Below are 27,874 nucleotides of genomic sequence, written 5' to 3' on the forward strand. Positions count from 1 at the left end.
CAGAAGTAGTGTGCAGGATCACCAAACATATCACTGGGTAACATTAAGGACTTTCCTTCTCATTGTCTACAGTTATAGGCCTCTGCCTTCCATCACCAAAAGCAGAGCATGACTTTGAATTTTCTTACAAAACTAAGTTCATGCTGGAGAGAACAGCCTCCTCTTCTTGTGGGTGTAGCAAGCCTATCAAAAAAGTGTGACATTTATATCAATGCAGGTCTTAACTCCTATTTTAGCTAGCAGAGAGAGTTTTGGCAATCAAGCTTCAATTTTTAAGTGTAGATATGCTTGGCTTCTTTTAGGTTTTAATTAAAAAAGGCAACTAGAGACTTCTTCCCAAAGAATAAATAGAACACTAGGTCAGGCAACAGTCATTTATTTATTGACTTAAGCAAAAGGTATCCTCAGACATAATGACTACCACTTGAGCAATACAAATCAATGCTGATGAAGAACAGGGAACATCTTTTCTTTCACCCCTCCCATCCCAGAAGTAACAATAGAAACACCAGGACCCCTAGAGAAAAGAGAAGGAGAAAAATCATAAAAGGTACTTAGAATGAGCTGCAGAGTTAAAACATGGACACTAAAAAATCATTAGCTAATCTACCACATCACCACAATCACCTCAAAACCAACTTTCATTGTTCCACTTCCACCAGGTACCAAATATATAGCACTGTTTAACAGCGATTTCAATGTATTAACAACTGTCCTCAGCTGAAGAACAGCAATTACTATTCATATTAAATTTGAGGCTACAGATAGAAAGAAAGGTTTCCATAGACTACAATGCACATTAAAGAAAAAAGAGTGGAGAAAAACAAAGCAACTTTTAAATTACTGTACATCTCCATCAATCAAGCAATTTGCTATTTGTACTGATAGCTCATTGAAAACACAATATCCTGTCTGTCTACTCACCCTGTGACAGTGTAGTGTATCTGATGAATGTATCTATGAAGAATTTATCTGTAAGTCTCCTAAGTTGTACACCACTGAAAATCCCAGTTTGCTGCTCCTGTGTGGGTGGTTTTTAATCAGACATCAGCAAAAAAAGCAAACACACCACATACAAGCCAACTGTTACTAAATCATTTAGTCTTCCTTGTAACAGTCAAAGATGTGAGTAAGGCATTCCTCAGATTCAGAGAAAACATTAGGAGTCTGTAGTTTTGCAGGCAAGGAGACCCTTTATTTTAATCCATTAAAAGAACCCAAAATAGTCAGCAGGTGGCCACATCTATCCATGTTTCATTAAAATCACATAAAACCTAAGTACAAAAGCACCACTGATTATTGCTCTAGAAAAACTGCATGAAAAATCCAAATACACACAGTAAAAACATCACCATATGCACAAGACATAACTCTTAAAGCAAGTGTATGGAATGCTGATCCAATTTTACACATACCTTGCAATATTAAGTTGATATTTATATTACTTGGCAACAATGGGCATTTCTAAAAGCACTGTTATGAGAAGGGAAATGTTCATATACAGTTTAATATGTCAACTATCATAGTCCTAAAAAAATTAGCATTTACAAAATACTTGATAAAAATATCTTTTAAAAGTTGTCCAAGAGGTACATAAAATCAACCCAAAATTTTCATGGTATTTCATTCATTCTTGTCACCTACAGATTCAGTTTTCTGAGCCTGTGAAGAAGAAAGAAAGAAATTAAATTACTATAATGAAATGCTATTAGGTACCTAAATACCCAAGCTATCCTTAGTCCTTTGATTTCTTACTTGCAACAGCTCCAAACCTGTATCCATAGGACATCTACACAACCGGAACAGGTACAGTCACACACTTTTCTCAACTCATCGATCCCAGCTTTCCAAAAGCAATACAAGCCTTACCTGTCAGCTTCCATCGTTCACACTGAAAAGCACCACACTACCACCTGTTTCTATTCACTGCACACATGCTGAATGCTCTACCGCACCCTTAACTTTCACTGTTTCAATCTGCCCTTTTACTGACAGTGTGCTGGGTGGGGCACCTCTGGATGTTGAAACACTAACAGTTGAGCGAGATGCGAATCTGCAATAACATTATGGGCAATAAAAAGAAACATTATGAACATGCTAACAATGTCTGAAAGGCTGAATAATTAAAAAACACTGATTCAATCAGCAGGAGGTATGTGTGGAAAGTACCTCTTCAGCTTTATTTTCACCATTTTCAGATGGTGTAGTACCTTCCTTTGCAGCTTCTTGCTTTTCATCCTTCTTCCCTTTAGCACCTTTGCTGGCCTTTGTTCCAGGTTCCTTCTGACAGAAAACGAAAAAACATGGCCGGAGACATTGTATGAGTAGCCAGAACTCTGTATCTTTATCAAAACAACTTTCATATGAACTAAACAGCAAGTCTTGGCAAGCTTCGTGTGCTAGTTTGAAACAAAAAAAACATCTAAAGACTACCTGGAAACTGTAAGCCCACATAAGTTACATAGAGACTCAACATTTCTAGAAAATGGTGGTGTCTGCTTCTTTGGTTTTTCTACGAATTTCTTCAGGGATACAAAACCACATCAGACTACTTTGGTAGAGCTGTCCTAAGAGGTATATACAGGATATGTGAATGAACAAATCCAATAACAGTATATTGAAATCTTATTCAGTCGAGCACAAGCACCATGCTGTTTGTGTAACTACAGCACTACAATTTCAATTAACATAAAAAATTATAATTTTAAAAACTAAGTTTTTTTGTTGGCTGTCCTTTTGTTACTTTGATAACATCTGTAATGGTCCTTCCATGTCAATTAAGGAAACAGCCAACATGCTAGGGAGGCAAACTGATAAAAGTCCATTTGCAGCAACACAAAGCAAAGAACAGTTCCTTTTGACAAAATTCTAATAGCCACAGTTTCACTTAGAGATTTGCTCTTAATTCCTATGTTGAAGTCTACTATTTTTTTAAAGTCCTTTATCTATGTACTTATTTATGTTTGTGATCTAAAGGTTAGCAGAGACACAGGTTAAGTATTCAAAATGCAATGGGATAAAAATTTAAATGGTATTGAATTTACTATTTTATATTGGTATTTAAAGTAGTTCTGATAAACACTGGATATCTTTCATGCAATTATTAGCTTCAAATTCTCCATGCAAAATGGAGCTGTGAACAGTGATATTAAGGCCTGCCTTCCTTCATTTACTACCCTTCCCCACAGATGCCCATACAGGAGTGGGGCAGTGAGGAGAGAGCACCAGTAATCCCAGTCCCAGGGATTACTGAATTACCCCCTCAGCTTCAATGTTTTACAGCAGCTCATACTTTGGAAGCTTGCAGGTGGGTATGAGCATAGTTATAATTCTTCACCTATGAAAGAACAAACTAAGGAGTTGACTTAGTACAGATTTGAGATAATTTTTGTTAAAAGTTTGCATGTTATTAATTTACTATCTTTCACTGCTTACTAGCAAGTTCAGAGTACACATCTGCTATTTTCTGTTGAGGAGACCAAGATTAATACACTCCTTACAAATGTGATCCAGTTAGAATTTGGAATAAAAAAATCACTGTATTACTTACAGTAATGTCATAAAGGATTTGAGTGACCTGAAATAAGCTACAAATGTCTCTCATGCAATTTAGACTGGCTCCATGACACCGAGCTCATCCCACATTCCCTGCTTTATTAATACTCTTTCTGAGAGGGGAGCAGGATAGACTCAGCAAGACTACTGGTAATTTTATATGATAAATTACACAGTGTTTAAAATCAGAGTTTACTTTCACATGCGGACTTTGTATCCTGGCACTTGCCCAATTGAGATGACAATAAAAGGACTTGAAAAATGGAAGTGTGAAGAGTGCTAGACTTAGTGTCCAGCATGGAGGCTTTTTTTTTTCTCATTAAAGCAATTGCTCTTATTCAATATTCCCTTTAGGCACAAATAAATCCACAATTTCTGAAGTACATGATTTATATGCAAAAATCCTGAAAAGGTATTTCAAACACTAATAAGATTTTAATTTGACTGTAACTGGCCTAGAAAACCCAAACCATTCAATTTAAATATATTTAATTTCACCTTTAATTATAATTGTGCATTCTCAGCAACAGCCAGGCTTCAAGAACAGATAAGAGTTTCTCAGTACAAAATGAAGTACTGCACCTCTAGACAAGGAAACAGAATGATACAGAGTAATCTCAAATGCTTTTGTAGAAATTGCTAGGTCTCAAGAGTTTACTCAACCAACCCTGTACTTTTCAGGAAAGGTGTAGTAAAGGTAAAAATTCTTCTTAAACTAGTAATTCACTACAAACTAACATGGTCTGCATATAAAACAGGCAAGACATTTTCTTTGAGCCAGTAATGAGGCCAGGAAGGGGTGGAACAGAAAGAAAAGAATGATCTAATTTGTAGGTTTTTTTCCAGGGAGGGGGGGCAGGGAGCTGCAGAGAGGGCAGGGAAGCCCATGCTTCAAAAAAATGCTGTGAATTGAACTGTTTGCAATACATAGAAGGAGTATACTTGCTTACTATTGGCTGAAGCAATGGTAACTAAAAAGAAAGGGCATTTACCTTTGTTGTTTTCCTTGGTTTGGGTTCAGGTTTTGGTGGAGCAGGTTTCTATAAAACATTTTGAGTTGCATAACATGTTAGACACACCACCAGAAGTCAGCCTCCTCCACACCCTGCTTCCCCCCCCCACCCCACACCTTCCCTTATTTCCTGCTCAGTCATATGCATCTAGAAAAGGTCTGAAAAACATTACTATACAAATGTCCCTCATCTCTGTACACATCTCTCTGCATTCGTTCACTCATCTAGAAAGAAAAGTAATTTGGGGGTCATTCTATGAGTAAAACACTGAAATTGCTGGTAACTATTTTAAAACCCCATCAACTATATTCTAACAGGGAAGAGGAATTAAACCAAGTACTAGCAGTGGCACCAAATGAAGTCCTTGAAACACAGCTCCTTCTCCTTTCCAGAGAACTAGCTGCATTTCCACAACTATCATCAGCCTGCAAAATGAAACAAAGCCAATACTGCACCTAACAGACAGTTTTGCACAGAAGTGGGGAAATGTATCTATTGTGAGAACAACCTGAAAACCTGAAACCAAGAAAACAAAGATAACTTCATTGCTAGAGTTCTAAAATATCCCTTGGCAAAAATAAAAATTGAATCAAGCAAAATGTAAAAAAAAAAAAAATCTTGTTTTGTCTGAGAAACCATATGTGCTTAGAAAAGAATATACCAGGATGTACTATACATACTTACAGCTGACAGTCTTGCTGATCGTCTTGTGGGCTACAGGGGAAAACAAAAAAAGGACATTTTTACAGGCTTACAGGAACAAATATGTAAAGCAACATACTATCAGTCTTTTCACAGGACAGCATAAAATATGCATCTACCAAAATATAAGTGTCTATTGCCAAACACAATCCACATCTTCCTCACCTTGGATTCTTTAAATTTTAAAGGGACAGAGTGATGTGAAAGTTAGAAATGAAAGTTTTTCAGGAATTATACCACCTAAACTGATGCTTTCTTGGGACTACCTAAAATAGAAGTCAGACAAAATTAAGGGAGTAAAAAGTAGTTACATTTACTGAAGGCCTTCAGGTACATTTCAGGCAGACAAAGTTTCCCCAGGGGCTGCACCCAAAATGGATGACAGGTCAGGGGTTTTCATACTTTTATAAGTTTAGTCAATTTGTATACTGGGGGTTAATCTTACAGCTTTACATAATGAAGTAATTTACTCCAAGTTTGCTACTCCCCAGCTCACTTTTGTTTACATTTCTCAGGGCCTGAGCCAGTAAGGTGTCCTTGGTTCCCAGGCCCTAGAGAGGAATTGTTTTGTCTGACCAAAAAGGGAAAGTAGTAGCTAACACCCTATATGGAGTTTAGAGTTATGCATTAAAGAATTGCAGGACTACAAATATATGAAAAATATAAAAGCTAAGATCCTAAGGCATCAAAATCTCCACACAGTTAAATACCTGACACACATCTCCCTTTTCCAACTACTTGTGAGTCCCTTCCTGCTCTATGAAAGGTTCACAAATCCAGTAAGATTGACTACCTGTGCAAAGGACCGAACCTTTTTCATACACACTTAGAATGATGTTTTTAGAATCCAGCAGATGTTATTTGTAATAGTGGGCACAAATACCATCTGATTAACAGCTGAATAAAGTTAACATCCTTCTCTAGAGGATATCAGTGTGCTAAAATTTCAAAACATGAAACTATGTCCTTCCACTTCCTCAGTTCTCCACACACTCGCTCTGAGAGTCCAGGTGCACAAAGACAGCTGCAGGATGAGAGAGAGAAATTATTTCTTCTATTTAAACACAAATCTCAAAAGGAAAGACTAGAGTCAGATATTCTGCTTCTCACCATCTTTCTTCATCATTTCAACACACTTTCCCTATTAAATTTTATTTCACTCTGCTCTTTGTCATAAATTTATTACTGTAGTCTCAAACATACTTGTTAGTTTGTTCACAATATTTTTGCATTAATTAAAACAGACTCACCTAGACTCACAGCATGGTTAATAAAATGAACTAAAGTCTGGTCTATGCCATAAAACTAGAATTATACCTGTAGCCAAAATAAGGGGAAAATTAAACTGCAACAAATACACAATATAACTCAGCTTAAAAAGAGAATCAAAAATACTTCTAATTACATATTAAGCATTTAAGTTGAGCTGAAAAAGCATGGCTCGGCACATCCTGCAACAGGAAAAAGCTCTTGTTAATATCTGAAGAATGCTGTAATTTGTGTTCATTGGAGCCATTCAAGAATTCTTAGTGGAAAGCAGTAGTGAATAGTTCAAATCTGCATTCAGCAAAAAAATACCTAAAGATATTTGCAGCTATGAAATACTTACACACCATTAACAGTAAAAAGGTAAACCTCTCTTTCCTTGGAAATTGAGTATATCAACTGCTTAAGAGGCAGCCTAGCATTATTTTACAACAGCATTAACAAAGCATTTCAGTTGGCCAGGTAATGAAAGCACCTCTAACTCAAGGTGTCATCTTTTACAAATCTGCCTTCCTAACCAATTATTTCTATCCCTTTAATGTTTAGGAACTGAAATGTTTTGCATGCATCTACTTTTTAAAGGATTGATTTAGGTAAGTTATAATTCTCTCTCCTACCTCCAGTTCCATGACTTGCTTGCCATAAGAAAGTCAGCATAAACCGTAAGTTCTTCAAAAATGCTTGACAGCTAAGTAATTTTAAATCTCACGTGGACTTTGTATGTATTTTTGTGTTATCTGATTGTAAGGAGGGAACTAGAGCCAAGTCAGCAAAGGTCACACTTTTATGTGCTTTGGGAACCTTTGTCCCCTCCAAACAGCTGTACTAACCCAGAAATTAGCAGCTCACCCAAGGGTCTGTTTGACACTGGCCCACCAGCAAACATCTACAGAAAGTCTATGAAAAGAAGCAGATAGAAAAACTCCGTGCACTCTCCTACTGCACCAGCTTCTGGCAATTTGCAGTTGCCAACTTTCCAACCTAGATATCATATACACACCATGTGTTTAAATAGTCCCCAAGGGTTATTTTCTAGACAAATCTGTTTAATTACACAGTAATCATTTACACTTTCAGTTTCCATAACATCCTACGTCAATGAGTTCGATAATGGGATTATTCACCAAGAGGAAAATAAAAAGAAAAACCTTTCCCTTCTGCAGTCTCTACTTTTAACTTCTTGTCTCTTACTTTCATTAGACTCCTCTTGTTTACAGCTTTCATGTAGAATAACTCCCAACTGCCTTTGTTTGTTTTAATAATTATTTTATCACAACTCCATTATATAAAAGATGAAGAATCCTAGATAAACTGTGCTGTTTGGGTTGTTTACCTTTTTTTTAAGGCTGCTCTACATTCTCTATTTGTCCCACTGTAGTTGGTATCCTTTTAATTCTATCATGGCCTCTATCAGGTGAGTTTCATTCCATATCTGAGAGCACAACAAATTAATCTTGTGATACACTGATGCTGTCCTCTAACATTTTTCTTCTATGTTCTAGTTACTTTCTGTTTAGAACTACTGACATTTTCTAGAAACTATTCACTGTGATTTTACAATCTTTCACCTGATTAGCACCCTGACTGATGACCACCATTAGTTCTTCCCCTGCGTATTAATTTGCATTTCTCCATATTGAATTTCTTTTGATATTTTATCATTTGGTATTTATCAGTGACATAACAGCCTTCTCAGCCTCTCTCACTTCTGAGTACCTTTGCAATTTTTGTAAACTTCAGCAAACTCTGTAATTTCTTCAGTACCATTTCTCCTAGAGAACATTAATAAATATATTCAGTAACAATAGCTCCCAAAAATCCAGTACTCCACTGATAATATACTCCTTTATGAAAATTACCTTTCACTCTTCCATTCTCCTCTCTTAAGTCTATAAGTTAGAAGTTCTTAAACAAATCTTCAATACTAGTTAATTTCTTTAAGAACTTGCTCATGGAACCTTATGAAAAAGTGCTCTTTACATGCAAGTAAACTGTAGCACATGCCAACTTGCTATTTTCTTGATCAAATATGCTCCAAGACTTACAAAGAGATCAATTATATTCTGCTTCATTCTCTCAAAGTCCTGGTTTAAATTTGTCTGCCATAAAAGAAGGCAACCTAAGAAAACAAATTCTCATAATTCTCTATCTATTTTTTAAATTCACATTAAGGGCTGTGAAAAACAAACTAGCAAATTTTATTGTAGATACCAAGATACTACCAGCTGTCTTCTTGCCTTCTCTAACAGAGGGTACCATGTCCTTTAAACAAATCTAGTCAAAGAAAACACACAAATGTGCCAGCTGCTCCAGTTTAGAGTCTGGTATCTTAATTCAAGACACCCTCCCATCAGTCATTTAAGCTAAGAATAGTTTTGAAGTAGACTGGCTGAGGTGTGTGCATTAACCCTCTTCTGTCAACCCACAAGAGACAGAGCAACAGCTCCAGGCAGTAACATACTACACTATTACTACAAGATCCACTAGAGTTTGTCCATGAAAGCCCTAAAACTTTCTCAAATTTATTTGGTGTATTATTAAGTTGTATGTAAATCCTCAGTACACTAAGACGAAATCAAGGCAGATAGGGTACAAATTTTACTGTCTTTATTCCCACTGAAAACAGCTCACCAGAAGTGCCAAAGAAATGCATAATCTTCTGATATACATGACTGCAAATCTCCAATTAAATAATTACATGCCAAAACAAATTATATATATACTTGCCTCTTGTTTAGTTACTTTTGCTGCATCCTTGCCTTCAGCACCCTCTGGAGACTGAAAGAAAATATTAAATCAATGTTTTTATTACAGACTTAAAAGCACGCAGACAACAGCAAAACAAAGATTATGGAGAAGGCTTTCTGCTCTTTCATCTGCAACAACTTAAAGCAGCCTGACAAATCTGCATTAGTATGTACAAGCAGCACTGTACTCAAATCAGTCTCTTCACCAAAACCAAGCAAGAACCGGAGGATTGAGCACCAGGTACATTCATATCACATCACACACCACTCCTCAGAGTCCCTCTAGCCAATTAACTAAAGCATCCACAGGCTCCAGTGGAAGCTCCATCTAATCAGCTGTTGGTAGCCCAACAGAAGGAACTGGAAGTCTGAGGTTTGCACTGTGACAGCTTTTGAAATCACCAAGAAATTTAACACATTTTTTCCCAAACATGAACTTAACCTGTTATGAGGTGCAGTGAGACAAACAAAAAAACCCACAGCATTACTGGAATGAATGATTTCTTTACCTCCTTTACTCCTTTTCTCTCTCAGCCTTACTCAGCTGGAGGTTTTAAAAGTATCGTTACATCACATCCTACCTCCTCCATCAGAAGAGAATAAATCAGTAAAACACCCAAGCACGGAGACAAAAGCTTGGGATAAACATGTATCTTCTCAAGAACAAAGTATCAACTTGAACTTTGTAAAACTAACCCTGCCTAGGTACTAGAAAAAGATTTGTTTAGTTAAAAAAGGCAGGGCAGGTGAAATCAGGCTTCTCTTTTGTTTACAACTCAAGATGTGTTACACTTTACATTTTGCAAACATTTGTAGGAGCAGCAATTCCCGGATGAAGAGCGAGCAGCAACAGAGGAGAACTACAAGAATGGCATATTTCAAAAAGACATTTTACAGGCAGCAGAGAAGGCAACTTGATTGTTGTTTTTTTTTTTTTTACAATCAGTAAGGAAGCAGGCTAGTTATCTTTATCCCTTTCTTTCCATTTCAATCTTAATTCAAACTTCCTCACAGATTTGGACACAAAATGTCTGGGAGTTAGAGAGCTATGGTTTGGAGCAGAGAAAATGACCGGCTAGTTTGCAGCAGATGACCAGTGCCTTCTCCTGGCACTGGGCTCTAACACACTTCCAGAAAGACATCCCCCCACCAGGGAATAAAACGTGGCTTTGTTACTGTGCACTCTCCCGACAGAAAGGAAGCATGCTACAGGAGCAGCTGCTTTAAAAAAAAGCCGAGCACTGATCATGTAAGTAGCTTGAAAACAGCAGGAAGTTAAGCAGCATCGCACAGCGTAGAGCAACTCAGAATAGCAACAGGCAGGCATCCAAAATGGAGCCTGACTGCTCCCTGTGCAATTGCAGCCTCACCAGTCACCTGCAGCATCGTTGCAGGTCTGCATTTCTAAGCCTTTCGGTTTAGTTACCAAGGAGTTACTACAGCTTGGTGTTGTGATGCTGGGAGCATCAGAATTCACAAAGAAAACAAAAACAAGCTATTCCATTATTCCTGTCAGTAACAAAGTCCTGTGTACTACAACTTTGCTCTTTGACTCACAATACAGGACATGCTATGGGTATAGTTTTTCTGTTGCCCGTGAGTTCGTAAGATCTCTGTCTCCCATATGAATTTTCTCAATTCTAACAAACTTGTGCTGCACCCTTTCCCTAAGAAGGAACTCAAATAGCATTCTTCCTATCCTGGGCAGGACCTATTTGTACAGAAGTTATCTAAGATTTTAGAATATTTTCCTTGCAGTGGTCAAGAGACTTTAGATTTACAGGGGCAGAGACAGAAAGATGGCATGATCCATTTCCTTTGGAAGCCAAGCTAAAATACTCATCATAAGCTAAACAAAGTTGACTGACACTCCACAATCAGGCTGTTTTATCCTGCTTCACTTTTGGGAATCCTAGAGCTCTGAGAGAGGGCTAAATTATCCCACTGCCACATGGCAACAGCCTTGCAGGAATTGCACAAGAGCTAACTGTCCACCTGCAATACTGCACAGTTAACACATAGTAATTTACCATTCTCTTTAGCACTTATGAAAGAGAAGTCTCCCACATTTCTGATAGACAGGGCAGTCTGATTTTAGATGCCAATACTACTGATAGACAACAGATTAAAAAAACTGCTCATGAGGCTAACCACAGGGGGAAGAAAATCATATTAAAATACTCTTAACACAACCACAACCTCTGTATACTAACTACCGTGATATATTACACAACATACTTCAATTAAGTTAGATAATTAATTAGTCCAGCATTCCCTCTCAAGTTAGAAAACCCAACAGCAATTCTGAAGGCCATGGAGCTTTTTTCCACAGAGGGACATGGACAATAATAATAATTTCACAGGTGTAAATAAGCAGCAAGTGGTACTGACATGATCTCATTTCCATTTCTGACCTGCTCCCTCCTCTCTGCCATCACTGCAAGTCCAAGCATTTGGTGCTGGGCTCACCCTCCCAGCCTTGGCTCCCCAGTGTGCTGGCAGAGCTGCATGGGAGGCCATATCATGAGTAGGCAATTGATCCAGCTGAAAAATAGCATGCTGCTTAAACAAATGCATAAATATTACAGTATTCAGACAAATTATAAATATATAGCCTTCCCTGCTCCAGCAGAATCATTTTACTGCACAGCTGCACAAACAATTGAGTCAGTACAATAGACAAGAATGCAGTGGCATGGGGCAGCTGCAGGCAGCCTGGACTCCATCTACTCTGTCCATCTAGTGCAGATGATAGACACACCAATATATATATATATGTCAGATATGGCTACAATGTATTTGTTAAAAGAAGAAAAGAAACTTATTTTACCCTCTGTGAGTTCTTATGGGTCCCATCTGATGTGGTTCTTCATACCAGTTTTTGCAATACTTTCTCCTCTCCCTGGGGAAAAGGGAGATTTATACACAAACGGATTTGTGCCAAGCATAGTTCCCAAAGAACTTGGCATGTCACAAGAGAGACTGTCTGCACTACTATCTGGAGTCACAGGACTTATATGTAGATACCACCAAAACCTTAAAGCCTTTGCCCTTAACTCTTCCACAGGAACCCTTCCCCCATCTTTTGTCCTAGCGACAAACTACTGAAGAACCTCTGGTTTCAAAGCAACAAAATGGACTAAGTAACCCCTCCCCTTGGCACATTTTTCCTTATGACCTAATGCAATGGCTTGCCATATTTCACATGACACCCTGGCCACATAAAATGCACCCTGAATACTGTGCCGTACATCGTGAGCCAGTCAGGAGCAGGGATACCCACACTGCAAGTTCTGTGCTGCAAAATCAAAGACTAATACAAGCACTGAAACACTTGACAAGGGCAGCACTCCAGCCTCAGTAATTCTTCAGCTATACTCCACCATAGGCCTGTATTTAATTTATAAAGTAGTCCCTATCCCTGCTGTGTGTGATACTGATGCCAGCAAGAGACAAAACATTTTAAAAAAAAGCAAATAAGGACATACACAACAGTGATTTTTTTTTTTTTCCTCATAGAGGTACACACAAGGAAAGATGACTGGCTATCTCTAAATATGTTTTTGACATTTGAACTACTAGCAAGTTTTAGGCTGACATAACCACACATTGTGTCACATCTCAATTAGCACTAAATATTGGCAATAAGATTGCATCTTAAGCTGCAGGTAAGCTTTGCAAGATCTGTCACAGCTGCATAACTTTCAAACCATAAGACTGTCTATCAGCAACTGGCTTTTCTTTCCACTAGATTTTACCCCAGCTATTTTTAAGACCAACATAGAAAATTATATCAAGTGGATTGGAAAAAACAAAGGAATATTAATGGATGGTAGAGAATGTTAAAAAACCCCTGAAGGAATATTAACATTAAGCTTATTTATACACACGGCTCTTTCACCAGCTGTGAAGTACACATAAGAGCCAGCGTTTCCACACACCAAATACTGCAGTATCTGCACTGCCAACATCATTACAGAGCTGTTAAGTTGAAACAGAAAACTAGACAACTGTTTTAAATAAACATTTAATAGAAAATACAGATCAATTGCCTGGTTTTACTTTTCTTAAGACATGGCTACTTGGTAGAGATGCACCACAAAAGAAACAAAGCTTCATTTTTTTAAACCAAAACCCAGCAGTATACAATGAGTATATAATGAGAGTACAGTAACCTAAAGCAGTGAAGTCACTGATGTCTTTTGAGAGACCCAAAGATACACATTTGAACTTGTAATGTCCCATTTCTGGATAAATATTTTGTTTGCACTACTATGAACGGATTTATTATAAAGAAGGACATTAAAAAGTCTGAAAAATGAGAATACAAGTACATGAGAGGCTAATAGACAGTAGAAGGTCAGTATAAAATTAAATAGATGGTTCATTCTCTGAAGGATTTTATTACAAGCCGAAACTCAACACCTTGGCTCTGATGGGAGAGAAATTAGTCCTTTCATACCCACATGAAAACAAAACAAACAAAAAAAAGCAGATGCAAATTTCTCTCTAACTACCACATTAAGAAGTTAGAAATGAGAAAGGCAGAAAGCCTTAACTGTCCTAGCATATAAGCCATCTGAATAGCATTTCCTCCCCTCTTTGCAAGCTGTTTGGTTCAGCCACATCTTCATACACTGCCTGCAAGGGGATTTGGCCGTAGATTTCCTGGCTCACTCTTGCAGCTGCAATTTCCATGATGTAATGCTTTTGGTCATTCCTCCTACAATTTTTTTCACCAACCAAAATAAGGTAAAAGCATGCAAAAAAAAAAAAAGAAAGCACGTCGCAAGAGGAGCAGATGTATCAAGTCCAAAGTCTTTTTCAGGTTTTATTGCATTCTTTCCCTAAAATTTTTCTACCCCTCATTTCCTTTTGAGTAGAACTAACTGCATTAAGACTAAATTTAATGCCATGAGTGGTTTCCCCATACATACTATATCTTCTAATTATTTATCCTCAGAGCAGCTCTGAATTTTGAACTAGTTCATAAATGTAATTAAAATGCTATTTATTTATCAGTTTAATGAAGACTACATGTTGACTAATTTAATACCAACCAACTCCTGCAATAACCTTCTAACTATTGTTTCCTCATTTAGCTCCTCCAGCATCTTATCATTAACCTTTGTTTACAACTAGTTCTTTGATCTGTTTTCAGTGGAAAAAACAGTGCTCATTGCCAAGCCAATGTAAATTATCTTTGCAAGTAAAATTAATTCCCTCTAATAAATGCCTTTTAAAAAATCAGGTATTCCTCCTACTACACAGCTTCATTTCTTTTTTCTACCAAGAGTCTGATCCTGGATGAGGAAAAAACTATGCATGCTGCTACTCAAAAAAAACCAAAAACAAAAACAAAACCAAAACAAAACAAAACCTGCCAGAACCACATGGAAAGTACAGCATAAAACTGTTTAGAGGCAGGCTAGATTTTTTAAATACTTATCCAAAATTATATCTGTCTTGCTCTCTTCCAGGAAATAAGGTTGGGTTTTTTGTATATACATGTAAATGAGTCCTTCACAAAAAAAAAAACAAACCTAAACAAACAAAATCAACTACACAAAACCCCATGTTGCTTAAGGATTTATTCTTTATGTAATATTTTAATATTTTTGTTAATAATTATTACATTATTTTTAAATGTCATTTTTAGAATTTAAATCCCTCCGTCTTACATCTATTAAGAGCAGAATACCTAATTTTCTAATTCTTTGGGGGAGAATGTCAAGATCATAAAGCTCTGAAAAGATGAATGGTACTTAAAGGTTTAAATTTAAAGACAAGCATTAATATCTCTTGTATTAATATGCTAATCACATACTGGGAAAAAACAGAGAAAACCCTTCCTGATCAAGGTTTCCACTCTTGTTTAAAGATCCAAGCCAAGCAGAGTTGACATGTGATGCACTTTCAAAGAATATACAAGGAAATAAGAATACAAAAAGCCTGGCCATAAATAAAATCAGTAGGTGCAGAAAATATATTTTATTAAATTCCTGAATTCTTAAGACAGGTGATTTATGTAAGCTTTATGCTCTTCCAGATAAGACAGAAAATCAAGTTGGAACTGGGGTATTTCCAGATAACCAAAACCAGACAGAATAAGTGCTTTTTCCAGAAGAGGAAATGCCTTCATTGTAGATTGTGATTCTGCTATTCCCACTGAAAAGAGGGTTAAAGATTGACAAATATAAACAAAAATGCATTTCTATTTGATAGGACATTTAAAAAATATCACAACTGGTTTGGCTTTTATTTTTCCTTCAACTTTATCTTCCCTGTAGTCAGTTTTTGAAGATGACATCTACCTACAGCAAAACGAAAAAGTAAGAGCAGTTTTTAGAGTCTCAGACTTAAAAAAAAAAAAATCATTGTAATTTAAAATTAGACAGACTGGTGCCTTTTCATACAGTGAAGTAATCAGCTGCATTTTGAAAAATACAGATCAACCATGGGAGCAGAGAGCACCAAGCATTTGAAATTGTTCAGCTTCCCCTGAACACCAGACGCAAAAATTCAGCGAGGTAGTGAGTAAATTCTCATCCCTGTATTTGCTTAACCTTTTTACTGCCACCACAAAATAAAAAGGAAGATTCAAAAAATATAATGGATGAAATCCAGTCCCTAATATTACTTCTTTAACTTTCAAAGCTGATGACAGTTCTGCAAGTAAGATGAAGCTGCTGAACTCATGCAAGTCCACATATAGAGGCAATTTTTAAAACCCTCAAGATTATGTTCCAAAATCTGTATTTAAATAGAACTGATCAGATTTGCAAACTAAAACTAGAACATAGTACTTCTGGAAAAAAAAAAAAATCCAAAAATAGAAATTACATTTAGATAACTACTTCAATAACAACTGAGGACATTACAGTGACAAAAACCACAATAATCGAGAAAAAGGACCTTTTTTGTTGTTTCAACTAACTGGTACTAGAGAACATCAAAGCTGTGAGATTATGATAGCAGGTACCAAAACCACAACTGGTACAAAGCCACACCCATCTCTCACATCCCAGTAATAACTACAGCTGTGGTTAAAAGCAGTATTGCTCTACTACAACAGCCAGAATGAAGAGCTTCACAGGCAACCAAAATGCAGCTTCAAGAGAATAAATTGTCTCCAAGTGGGCACAGGTGGGGTAAGGAAGAAATGATGCAGCAGAGGTAAAGGAGGATTTCCTTCTACAAATAGACCACTGACACATCTCAACTCTGCTTGAGGGGAGCAAAACACTGCAGAGGTAACAATGTCCTTAGACCTTTGTTTTCAATAACAGAAGCTACTACTAAGTCACGTACCATTAGGTCAATGGAGAAAGCTATGTGAGATGAGCAAACATACCAACAGTCCCTACAAACCTAGCAGTGATGGGAACACACACAATTCTTTTCTGCAGAATAGATTCCAATGCTCTTAGGGAACACAGCATTTTTTATTTGCAGCTTTCACCATTACCAAGAACACCCACTCTTTACTATGGGAAGACAGGAGCTGTATCTCCAAAAACTGGTAACTTCCAAAGACACCAAGTGGGTAAAAACCCACAAAATAAATCCCAAGCCTGATGCCTCCTCCCTCTGGTGCTGCAAGGCTACAATTCGAGCACAAAGTTTTTCTGATTATTCTAATGAATTAAAAAATACTTCTAGAAATATTTCTGAGTTAGGAACCATCAAATCAAAAATGAATGACTGGCTGCTCCTAAGAAACATTCTGCCCTTTCCTACCTAATCATTCCTGTCAATTCCAGCTTAACTCTTTGTGTCAATGTATGTGTCAAAAAAGATCAGCAGTCAGGTCTGCCCAGGAACTACCTCAAGCAAATATGATATCCCAGAGGTCAAATCAGAACATAAGGACAGAAATGGGCATCTGGAATTTCTGGTTCCAGCCTGTATGTGTGAGCTCAAAGTATCTGGTGAACTGCTGTCCAAACTGTTAAGTCCCACACTGTCAATTTTGCTGACAATAAAACTGGTATAAGACCTTACTTCTTTTCTTGTGTGCAGCCAGCTGCTCATTCCCAGCCTGCTCCTTTCTAATAGGTTACCACACATTCATCATGCCACTGTGCAGCATCTCTAACTTGGATCAGTAAAATTACCCCAAATAAAAAAAAAATCAAATCATGTTCAAACCTGCTCAGTAGACCAGCTCTAAGAGTCATGACCTGAAAGATAATTCCAGCATATTGAAGCACCTTTTTGTCTACTGGACCATGGGATAACTCTCAGTGTTAGCTTAGTGCAGGTAAAGAATAGGAAGTAGAGGGTTGCCACAATGATCATACCAAGTGCTAACATCCAAGAAAAATCTCTGGATCTGGTTTATTTACACTCCAGGTAAAAGACAATGTTACAATCCTGTTATTAAGCAAAATTCAACTTCATACAACTTCTCTAAAGGACTGATACACCTCAGAACACACCATTCCTATACATAGCTACTGCTTAGGTATAAAACAGCAGAGTCAAGTAGCACAGAAGAAAAGCAACCTTAAACTAAATAATACATAGGTATGTTCTACTTACATATAAAACTACATTCCATTCACACACATGGCTTTTTTATCTTTTAAACTTAATAATGCTGATACTCTAACACAAAAAAGAACATTTGCCCATATCTAAGTGTTGAAAGATTATATGGACCTAGTCAATTTTGAAGTTAGAGTTGATGACTTACAAGGATTGTACTACTATGCTTTAATGTGCCCAAGAAGAATGAATTTTTAATTCACAATTCAGTGAAAACTGAATTGGAATTTTTAGATTGACCATTCTTAAAGTCCAATTGTATTTTAGTGTAGTCTAAGAAAAAAAAAATTTATATCCATTGCCATCAATTGCTAATAAATGAGTCAGATCTTTACAGACTGGCATGAAATTATCAGAAATGTTTAGATCTTGGTCAATGACCTTTTAATCCCCATAACTCAATGACAGTAACAATAATCATAAGAGCTAAAATTATACAATTAGCTCTAAGTCAAAGAGTCTCTAATATGAAACATCAACAAATATTTGCTGCATGTATTTAATAGCCCTGTAAACTTAATTTATTGCAACATGGCATAGCTACATTCCTCAAGTATGCTTTTTCTTCACTGCCACTGAACACTGCTACATTGCTTTATATATATATATAAAATATATACAAATATAAAATATATATATTTAATATATATAGTATTTCATGTGCAGATAAAAGTTTTTTATCTTCTCTGCTTAATTTTTCTATGAAGGACATAGGTCCTTTGAATCAGTCTGGTCAACTGGCTTTGCTGGCCTTCTTGGAGCAGGCCAACTAGGCAGTTTTCAATTGCTGTTAAACACCTCAAGGTTTAAAATTCTGCAATAGTTACAAATCCAGTACAATTTCTAAAATTCTTAGTAGCAAAACATCCTTCTCCCTTCTAACTAGAAGGCTCCTGGAATCCTTTAAGATGCTCTGGCACATCTGTTCTGTTTGTCTTGCTTGAATTTAAAGTGCATGTCTGCATAGCAATCATTTTACCTGTCCCTGCAAGGCATGCTAAAGGTGGAAGTCCACCTGAGGACTCTGCTGAGACTTAGACAGAAATTTGTCAAAGTCTGGAGTATATCAGTGACAGATGCAAAGAAGGGCATCTGCTGTTGCTGCTCTGTCTGTTTTCCAGTAGTTTCTGAATGGTCAAGGAGTAACCTACCAGACAATGTGGAAAGAGAAACCACCTTTTTCAGAGCTCTGACTTTTGCTTTTAATTCTCATGGACTGGGAGAAAGAAGAAAGCAGTCAGCATGAAGGCAGAGTGAGTGCCAGTAAAAATCTGGATAAAGAAGTGGACAGAATAGGAGTGGGGAAAGGGCAGTAGCCAAGACATCTGGATCTGGTACTGACTCCCGTTTCCTTTCTATTCTGTAATCACCTACAGACTGTGAAATTAAATACAGAATCTCCCCCATTTCTATGTCTCACTGCTAACAGAGACTTTGCTACAGAAAAAGAGCTTCCAAGCCCAGTGTTGAAACAATTTATTGGGAAGATGTGGGTCCCCACAACATCACTGGAGCTTCTTTCCTGCCAAACAGCTTCAAAATGAAGAGAACTTCTGAAAAAAAAAAAAAATCCACTATGTCACATATAGTATATCACATTGATGCAAACTGAACCACAGCTGAAATGTAAGGATATGGAAAGTGATGTGAAATGGAGCTGAACAGAACTTGAGTATACTTCATACTGCTGCACCACCTGCTACTACACTGTGCACAAACCTAGACCTCATTCCAGACCAAAGAGCAACAGCAAGATCATACAGAGATAGAGCAAAAAAGAGCTGCCTGCTGCAGGACCTCAGCTTCATAAGTTAATTGTCTGATCACATACAAGTTGCTACAACAAAATTTTAGAGAACTGGTTACTATTGCAAGTTCCTCAGTTTCTATGTACCAGCATAAAGCAAGAAGACAAATTCAGCAAATTAACAACAAATGTGCCACTCAAAAGTGTGGGAGGTGCTTATTAACGGAAATAAAACATCAGTACAGACATATTAACCTGAGAATTCAAGATAAAGGGACCATTCCAACAACTAAGCAATTTACTTCAGTGCCTTAATTCTCCTATTGGTGGATGAATGTGGTGGATGTTCTATTTGAATATCCATAACACTTCAGAAATAAAAACTGAAACACACATAGGAATTTCACAAAGAGAACTCACTTTAAGTCCAGACAAAGAAAGCATAAGGAGAATTTTGCAGCTACAGGTTAGTATCTGTAAAAACATGCATTTAACCCCAAAGGTTAAAAAATACATTGATTAGATACCTGGTTTGCAAAACAATCAGTAAGGGTCTCACCAAAAAATTGTGTGACCACGCAACTAAATGCACTATGATAGGACAACAATGTGGTCCCTTCTGACTTCTGCTAAAGAAGCAGCATTACAAGCAAAATACTCAGCTGGTTTGCTTTTCAGCAGTAAACATAACCAAGTATGTTTGACTTTAAAGAAAGTGAATTTGCACAGCGGAGCAGGAACCTGTCCCAGATGGTCTCCAGCATATCTTCAAAGCATCAACTCTACTGCAGAAACTACATTCCTGACTATAAGGAGCCAGCAAATAACCAACTAAAATGGCTAATTTGACCATGATATTTTTTTTAATTGCTCTGAAACAGTAACAATACTCAAAGATAGAAATGTATGTAAATGATAAAAAAATGGGATGGCTTAAGTTCCACTTAGTCCTCACCTCTGATTTAACTCCAAGTGTTTTCAAAACAAGTGAGATGCAGGTGCTATTGCACAGATTTAGATACTCAGATTAAAGAACAAGTTGGTTAGTTTTGGAGTGCAATCCCAACCAAATGACAGGCTCCTCATCTAATACTGGACAAGTCACCACTTCACCTATTAGTGTCCCTCAGACATGATGTACATTCACTAGGCAAGTGCCATGATCTTGATGCACGCTTACGCGCTTGTATGTGACCACACCACATTGTCATCAGGTACAGAATGGTTCTTCATCCTTTTATGGACAACACTGAGATATTTCTGCTGGGGCTGTTTCAAGGTCAAGGACTTTGTCAGTATGACCCAAGAGCTAATTTCACAAACACAAGTGAAAAGCAAAACATGCCAACCCATTAGAGGCATTCTTCCTATCAATACCACAACAAGCATTCTGGTTTATCCCACACTGGCACGCCACTCTTCTTGAGAAAGGCCATGTTCACACCACAACATGTTATTACGACACCTGAAGGGTACAGAAATCTGACAGGAGCAGTCCAGAGTTCAACCCTTTATTGCTTTAGCATAGAATTTAACATCAGCTCAACACAAAGTAAGTTCTTCCTTTTCTCTGTGACCCTCAAGCAATGAGTAACGACATCCCCATACCCTATGCCACAGCCCTCAAGAGAAGGGGAGGCAGCTTACACTTCTTTGTTCATAATATTCATAATGAACATAGGGCCAGGGACTTAGCAAGTTTACACAGAGATGAGAAACATCAAAGATGAAAAGAAAAGCAAACAAAAAAGAACCAGCTAGCTTAGGTAACGACAGATACACAAAAATAGATACAGGTGGATTTCAGTCATTTCTGCAATATTATTTATTTACCTACCCTTGTAATAGTGAAAATTTCTCATTTTGACTTTTGATGTTTATTTGCTTACAAAATTTTCCCTGTTAGAAGCCTTTTTACAAGTTAGAAATTTTAAGAGAAGAACTGACTATTAGTTTTGTCTCCATATTGAAACTGGCGGGTGTAATTATCCAGTTACTGCTGCATCACCAACTTCTCACCTTGCGAATGTTATTCTGGAATAAAACCCATTATTGTAAAATACTACAACTACATTTTTATTAAAAAGCAAAGCCATTAATCATACACTTTTCCTGGAATCACTGCTTCCCAAAACCCACACTTTGTATATAATCTTTAAATGTAAATCTTTACCTATACAATGCTCACCAAAATAAAACTGACTATGCTGTTAGAATTCATCTCCATTGCTCTCATGGCATATGCAATGCTTTGATTACTTTTAAAAGATAATCTTTTATAAATGAGACATATTCTTACAGACTTACTGCTGAAAAGCAGTTTCCCTTAATAAACATTTCACAACAGATCACAAAAACCTAGAAGAGTATCTTCTTTAACTCTACCCACATTTAGAAAGGACAGCCTGAAACATCTGTAGCATAAGAATACAGAAGAGCAAAGTAAACAGGATAGGAAGCTCACAAGGTTTCAAAAGTTGGGGGGGTCCTATGGATACAAGATGATTTTCAAGTTTCTCCTGGTGACAAGCAAGAGTACTAAAAGCACAAAAGCACGTGAGGGTACAATGACAGAAGAGCAAGAGGAAAAAAAGCCCATCATTCACTGACTTCAAACCCAGTTATTCCAATCAAACCCACAGCAGTATCCATTTTCAGAACCGGAATCAGGCCCTCATCTACACATTAAATAATTCAGCAGCATACTTGACAATTTGACATTTTGATACCTCCCATAAGGAATAAGCAAAGGACAAGTAAACACCGAGTTACCTGGAAGGCATCATCTACCTGTAACTTTATTAAAACAGATTTCAGCCCCAGCCCAGAAATGGTGTATTAGGAGGTCACAGGTGACATTTGGGAAAAACACAAATGGCCTTCCTTGCCTTGCTTGACCTAGTTAAAATTAAAGGACCGCAGCTATGATTTTTTTTGTCGTTGGATGTATTAGTGTCAAGTCTCTCGTTACACTCTGTTAGCGCCTCGGAAGGCGGGCAGCAAGTTCTCGAGGAGGATCCGCGGCGGCAGGGCCTCGCTCCGTCCCTCGGCCGCCCACCCCCGGGGCCCTGCAGGGCGGGAGGGCTCCGGCCGCCGCCGTCCGGGCTCAGCCCGCCTCCTGCCATCCTGCCAGCGCCGGAGCGCTCCCGGCGGCCGCGCCGCCACGGCTCCGCTGCCAGCGGCTCGGCGGGCGCCGAACCCCCACAGCACCGAGCCCGGCGCTCGAGGGCCGCCCAAGTTTCTGTCTCTGCGGGAAGGCGGTCTTAGGGCCGGCTCCCTCCCGAGGAGGCGGCTGCCCGCCGCGGGGTGCCCGGAGAGCAGGGCTCGGCCCCGGGGGCGGGGGCCCCTCACGGCTCCCTCGGGAGGCGCCGCCCCCCGCCCCCGGGGGCCCTGCCCGGATGGGCGCCGGAGTTGGTACATACGGGTCTGCCGCGGGAGGCGAGGAGAAGGGTGTAGTTTGTTTTAAACATGGCTTGCCTCTCCCCTCCTCCCTTTTACCTCGGAGCCATCGCTCCGGCGCGGCGGGAAGCGGCGGGATCCGGCCGCCCCGGGTGGGGGCTGCCTCCTCCCCGCCGCGGCGCCGGAGTTTGCGAGCAGGAAACTCCTCCCGCGGGGGCCAGCGGCGAAGCCGCAGCTGCTGCAGCGCTTCTCCCCGGCGGCGGAGGGGGAGGAGAAGATGGGGGCTGGAGTTGTGATAGCGACTTCACCCCCCGGGGAGCGGCACGGCGAAAGTAAACAGGCGGCGGGGAGCGGCGGGGCGGGGTGCAGGGGGCTTGCAACAGGCAGCAAAATGCCCGGGCTCGGGAGCCATCCGCGAACCCCAGCACGGAGCGGCGGCGGGAGAGCGGCGGGCACCCCCGGCCCCAGATGCGCGCTTCACCCGCCGGCCGCCGCCCGGCCCCCCCGACCCCACCCGGGGAGGGGATGCAGCACCCGCCGCACGTCCGGGGCGCCTCACCTTTCTCTTCGGCATAATGTCCCTGCTCCGGGCCGCCAAAGTATAAGCGACCGAAAGAAGCTCCGGCAGAAGCGCGGAATCCGCCCGGCGGTGGCGGCGGCAGCGGCGACACCGGCGTGGCTGGTGCCCGCAGCTGTGCCCGCGCCCGGTGCCCGCCGCGCCGCCCCGCCGCCCCCGGCGCCCCGGCAGCCCCCGCCGCCAGCGCCCGCCTCGCCGACGGGGCGGGCGGAGCGGGGCGGCCGCGCCTCCCCATTGGCTCCGCCGGCGGCGCCGCGCCCCCGCCCCGGCCGCAGCCGCTAATCGCGGGCCCGGGATTCTCCATCAGCCGTCGGGAAGGAGAAACAGGCGGGGGTCTGGGCGCGTCGGGCAAGTTGCGTGCGGTGAGCGGCGAACGGCGAGCAGCATCCGCTCGCAAATCTCCGCAGTGCTCCTTGTACAGGTGCATTATTTCAGGCACTTTAAATTTACCTTCGTTTTCTGCTCTCGCTAGGTTCCGGTTTCCCCTCCTCGACTGACATCAGCCGCAGTCTTTCTCCATCGCTACTGTTCTGCCTTTTTCAACGCGGGGGTTTGTCTTGCTGTGTAAATCCGTTCATCCTCCAGAAGCAAGCATGCTGTTGTATCAGGTCTCCTCATTACATTGCCCTGATAAATCACTAGCGCGACAGACAAACCACTGCCGCTGAGACAAACGCTCCATTACAAGGTGGGGTCATCAATTCTTCATATGAAGTTCAAATGCCACTTACGGGTTTTTTTTTTTTTTCTGTTAGTTTTAATGAGAAAAATAAGTTATTGACTTGTTAACAGCTTGAAACTAAGTGATCCCTCTGAAGTACCTGCAGAAGAAGTGGAACAAAACCCAAAGGTTTTCCAAGGGGTTGGCCACCTGCCTTTTAGCCAAGAGCCGTGGTTGAGATGTACATGGAGCATCATATAGCTGCCACAGACCTCATCTTCCCTCTTTACCTGGGGGCTTTTGAACTCATACCTCCTGTTCTCCCACAGTCTTATTTTGACAACAAACTATGGTATCTTTGGAGCAGGAGAGGTTAGATTCTTCTGTTGATATGATTTCAAAAGCTTTGTTGAGCTTAAACAATTTGTACTAATTAAATAATTTGTAGCAACAATTCACCAGGGCAGGAACTCAGCTGGGTTTGCTCCCAGATGCATGTGTAAACCACCAAATTGAGGAGTTACACCTGCTTGTTTACATGCTATTAATGTATATTTAAATAATTTGTACAAAGTGGTATAATTCTATATGGAAAGACTGGAAATATGGCCTTTAGCTGGAGATGCCTGTGATAATCAGAAATTTAGTCCCACCTTACATAGTATATTGCCTGGGTACTAACATAGGAAAGAACCAGGTCAGAATTACTCTGTAACTTAACTTTTCCCACCTGTTCTCCAGCATTTTTTCCAGGTGTCTTTAATCAATAATGTATGAATGGGAGTAACCCACTACAGCTTCACTGTGTACCATCCATTCAGAAGGAGAAAACGGAGCTAGCCCTCCATTAATACAGATGAAATGTCATCCGCAGGAGAATTATGCACATGTGCAGGGATTTATTCCTATGCCCTCCAAAAAGGTTGGATTAGTCCCACATTTCATTCCAAACCAAAATAACTTGGGGGGAGGGGGGGGATTAGAATTTTTGATTAGTTCTATTGGTGCCTTCCTCATTTGACTATATTCCTTTTCCATTTTGTTTCCCTACTTTTAGACTTGCAGGATAATTCAGGTTGAAAGGACTCTCAGGAGATCATCAAATAAAACCCTCTCCTGCGTTGGAGCAGGCAGCTGAAGACTTTGTCAAGTTCAGAATACCTCTGCTAACACAGATTCCTTCATCTTCCCAAGCACTCTTTGCTGGTTCTTTCCCTGCATATGCATAAGCTCAGTTCTATAACTGTCCCCACCCTATTTCCACAGTCATTCCAGTTTCTTTAAATTTGCAGCTAGGAGACAGCAACAACAATTCCATGAGAGCAGTAGGAGCCTGGTAACAGGCAGAGAGAAAGTCCAGTCAACTTGAAGAGGCAATTTTCCCTGGATTTATGGGGAGAAGCAATCCTGTTGACACTTAATTTATAGTTATCTACAACTAATGAGCAGTAAGAAGGAAAAGCAAAATTTTAGCAGTGAGACAGTAGGAGCAAGAACTGGTAGAGCCAATAACTTATTTTCAGATGCCCTTTTTCATCAATTGAACCAAATTCACATTCAATGGAACATTGCACCTCAGAGTAAAATCATTCAGGGAAATTGCTGATTAGTTGAAGAGTTCAGTTTGTCTCTTTCTTCACTCCTTCAGTATTTTCTGTCATTACAATTTTTTTCTGTTCACTTTCTGTCACTGCAAGTCCTATCAGATCTCCAGACAGTGGCAGGTTGTAGGTGAAATTCCCAGAGACCTGAGAATAGCAGCAAAGTTGTTTTTCTACAACCTATATACTTGTCCCTCTGTGTCTGTGTGACTCTTTCTCTCTAACAAAATTTATGTTCAGGCTGGCTGGCATGCTGCTACAGCTTTCAGTTAAAAAGCATAGGAATTATCTGGTAGCTTTATCTTTCTGCAGCTGTTGACTTTTTCCATCATACCTGACCTGATGTTGAAAGATGACTCTTGTCTGAAAAGCTCTGCTACTAACAGGAGAAACACTCATCTGTAGGATTTCAGAGGGTAAAGGCAAAATATTCCTTTCCAATATATGGTGAAAACTTCTATACCATATATGTAGGCTGTACTAGAAAAGCCATGTGTTGACCATAACTTTCGTTGTCAAAGAAATTAGTTTGTAGCCTAACTTTACAACTGTTTCTATTTTTAAGTAATTAGGGGATGCAACTGTAACACACTACTACTTCTCTATAACAACATTCAGGAAGGACACAGATCAAAGTAATGTAGCCCTACAGCACATTTTGTGTCCAAGGTATGCTGGTTGGTCTGTAAAACCACCCTGAAATATAGTCTTGGAACTGTCAAAAGAGACATTATTGTCATCAGTTCTTTCTAAATGAGTATGTGACTGTAGGCAAATACTTCCAAATGATTATGATAAGGGGTTATATATATACAAACTAAGTAGTCTCCACACACTTCTTGTTCCACTTTTTCAAACATAGGCACTCTGAAGTCTGGTAATTATTTTATTATAATTATCAATGTCTGGTGCTATGTAGAAATTTCTGTTACTGCAGAATTGTTATTTGTAAGCAAAAATAATCTGACAGTTACCTTTGAAAAGAAACCTGTCACGCAGTTCAATTGTAGGAAGAAACCCACATAAACCATTTAAAATAAATTTCAGAACAGCTTTACATTTTATCTTCAAATAAGAAAAATGTTCAAGCACTTCACACTGCTATCATGCTTTTCAAGCCATCAGGCTTTTGGAACATGTCATAGTATTCAGCAAAGCTGCTTTTACCACTGTTTCAGGGACATCTCTACCACCCCAAAGTACCACAACCACTCTTTAAACCTCTTGAACTTTCATTGAGTAGTCCTCTGCACAAATACTGCAGGGAGTAGCAGAAAGCAGGTATTTAGCAACTAGTTAGTACAAAACAGAAAACAAAGCCAACTTTTCTACTGTACTAATCAACAAAAGTGCAATCAGTTTCACACATATATTAGAAAGGCAGTTAAATTTAGAAATATATTAATTTTTAAAAATTCTTCTGATTATTAGCAGAAACAGCGCATCTGGTATACACAGGTTCCATACAAGTCCAGAGGAATCAGATCAATGAAGTTTGGGGTAGAAGTGGCTAACATCATATACACCATAGAACTTGGACTACTTTGGACACTTTCATGCTATGATCAGCTGATCAGTTGTTAACATTCAAGGTACAGAATGATTGAAGTGGGAAGGGACTTCTGCAGTTTGTCTAGTCCAGCCCTCTGTTGAAAGCAGGGTCAGATACTGTAAGTAGCCTAGAACTGCGTCCGACTAGATTTGGGGTATTTTCAATGATGGAGACTCCACAGTCTCCTTTTGCAACCTCTTCTAGTGTGTGACCACCCTCATGATCAGTGGATTTTCACATTCAGTTGGAATTTCATCAGAGAATCTGAGTTCAGTGATTAACAAGTCTGTTAGGCTTTCATGCAGTACAGTAGAAACTCATCCTGGGGAGTCAATTGCATTCAGTTGCATTGAAGTTAAGTGAGAATCACACCACATCATTGTCCAGCCCATTGTCAAATAAGGCAACTGTCTGCCATCCAAGCTTTCTTACTCTATTACATTATTCCATGAAGCAACTTATCACCTATTATATACAAACTCATTGTTTTGCATGATTTGTTGA

The 27,874-nt window shown here is 39.4% G+C and overlaps 1 protein-coding gene and 1 long non-coding RNA gene across 3 annotated transcripts; one reads left to right on the plus strand and one right to left on the minus strand.

The window, feature by feature from the left end:
* Positions 1-1,173: 1,173 nt before the first annotated feature.
* On the minus strand, positions 1,174-23,752 carry HMGN3 (high mobility group nucleosomal binding domain 3). 2 transcript variants are annotated; one of them, XM_079298865.1, is made up of 6 exons: positions 23,539-23,752; positions 9,264-9,314; positions 5,253-5,282; positions 4,548-4,595; positions 2,170-2,283; positions 1,174-1,662 (listed from the first exon to the last, which is right to left on the minus strand). In XM_079298865.1, exons 1-6 carry the CDS (start codon positions 23,551-23,553, stop codon positions 1,624-1,626), a joined length of 297 nt encoding a protein of 98 aa, XP_079154991.1. In that variant the 5' UTR covers positions 23,554-23,752; the 3' UTR covers positions 1,174-1,623. The 2 variants fall into 2 exon arrangements, with proteins under 2 accessions (XP_079154991.1, XP_079154992.1); XM_079298866.1 differs by having other exon boundaries at positions 2,211-2,283; positions 23,539-23,748.
* LOC306798665 lies at positions 23,226-25,845 on the plus strand. Its single transcript, XR_013773432.1, has 4 exons — positions 23,226-23,311; positions 24,029-24,244; positions 24,959-25,139; positions 25,275-25,845. It is a non-coding gene; the product is annotated as an uncharacterized lncRNA (long non-coding RNA).
* The last annotated feature ends 2,029 nt before the right edge of the window (positions 25,846-27,874 follow it).

The sequence above is a fragment of the Erithacus rubecula genome, assembly GCF_903797595.1.
Source record: "Erithacus rubecula genome assembly, chromosome: 2".
NCBI lineage: Eukaryota > Metazoa > Chordata > Aves > Passeriformes > Muscicapidae > Erithacus > Erithacus rubecula.

Excerpts from the sequence above, each read along its gene's own strand:
- HMGN3 (XM_079298865.1), bottom strand. Across the intron at positions 2,284-4,547 it reads AACCAAGGAAAACAACAAAG|AAGGAACCTGGAACAAAGGC; the intron begins GTAAATGCCCTT and ends GTTTTCTGTCAG. Across the intron at positions 1,663-2,169 it reads GTGAAAATAAAGCTGAAGAG|GCTCAGAAAACTGAATCTGT; the intron begins GTACTTTCCACA and ends TCTTCTTCACAG.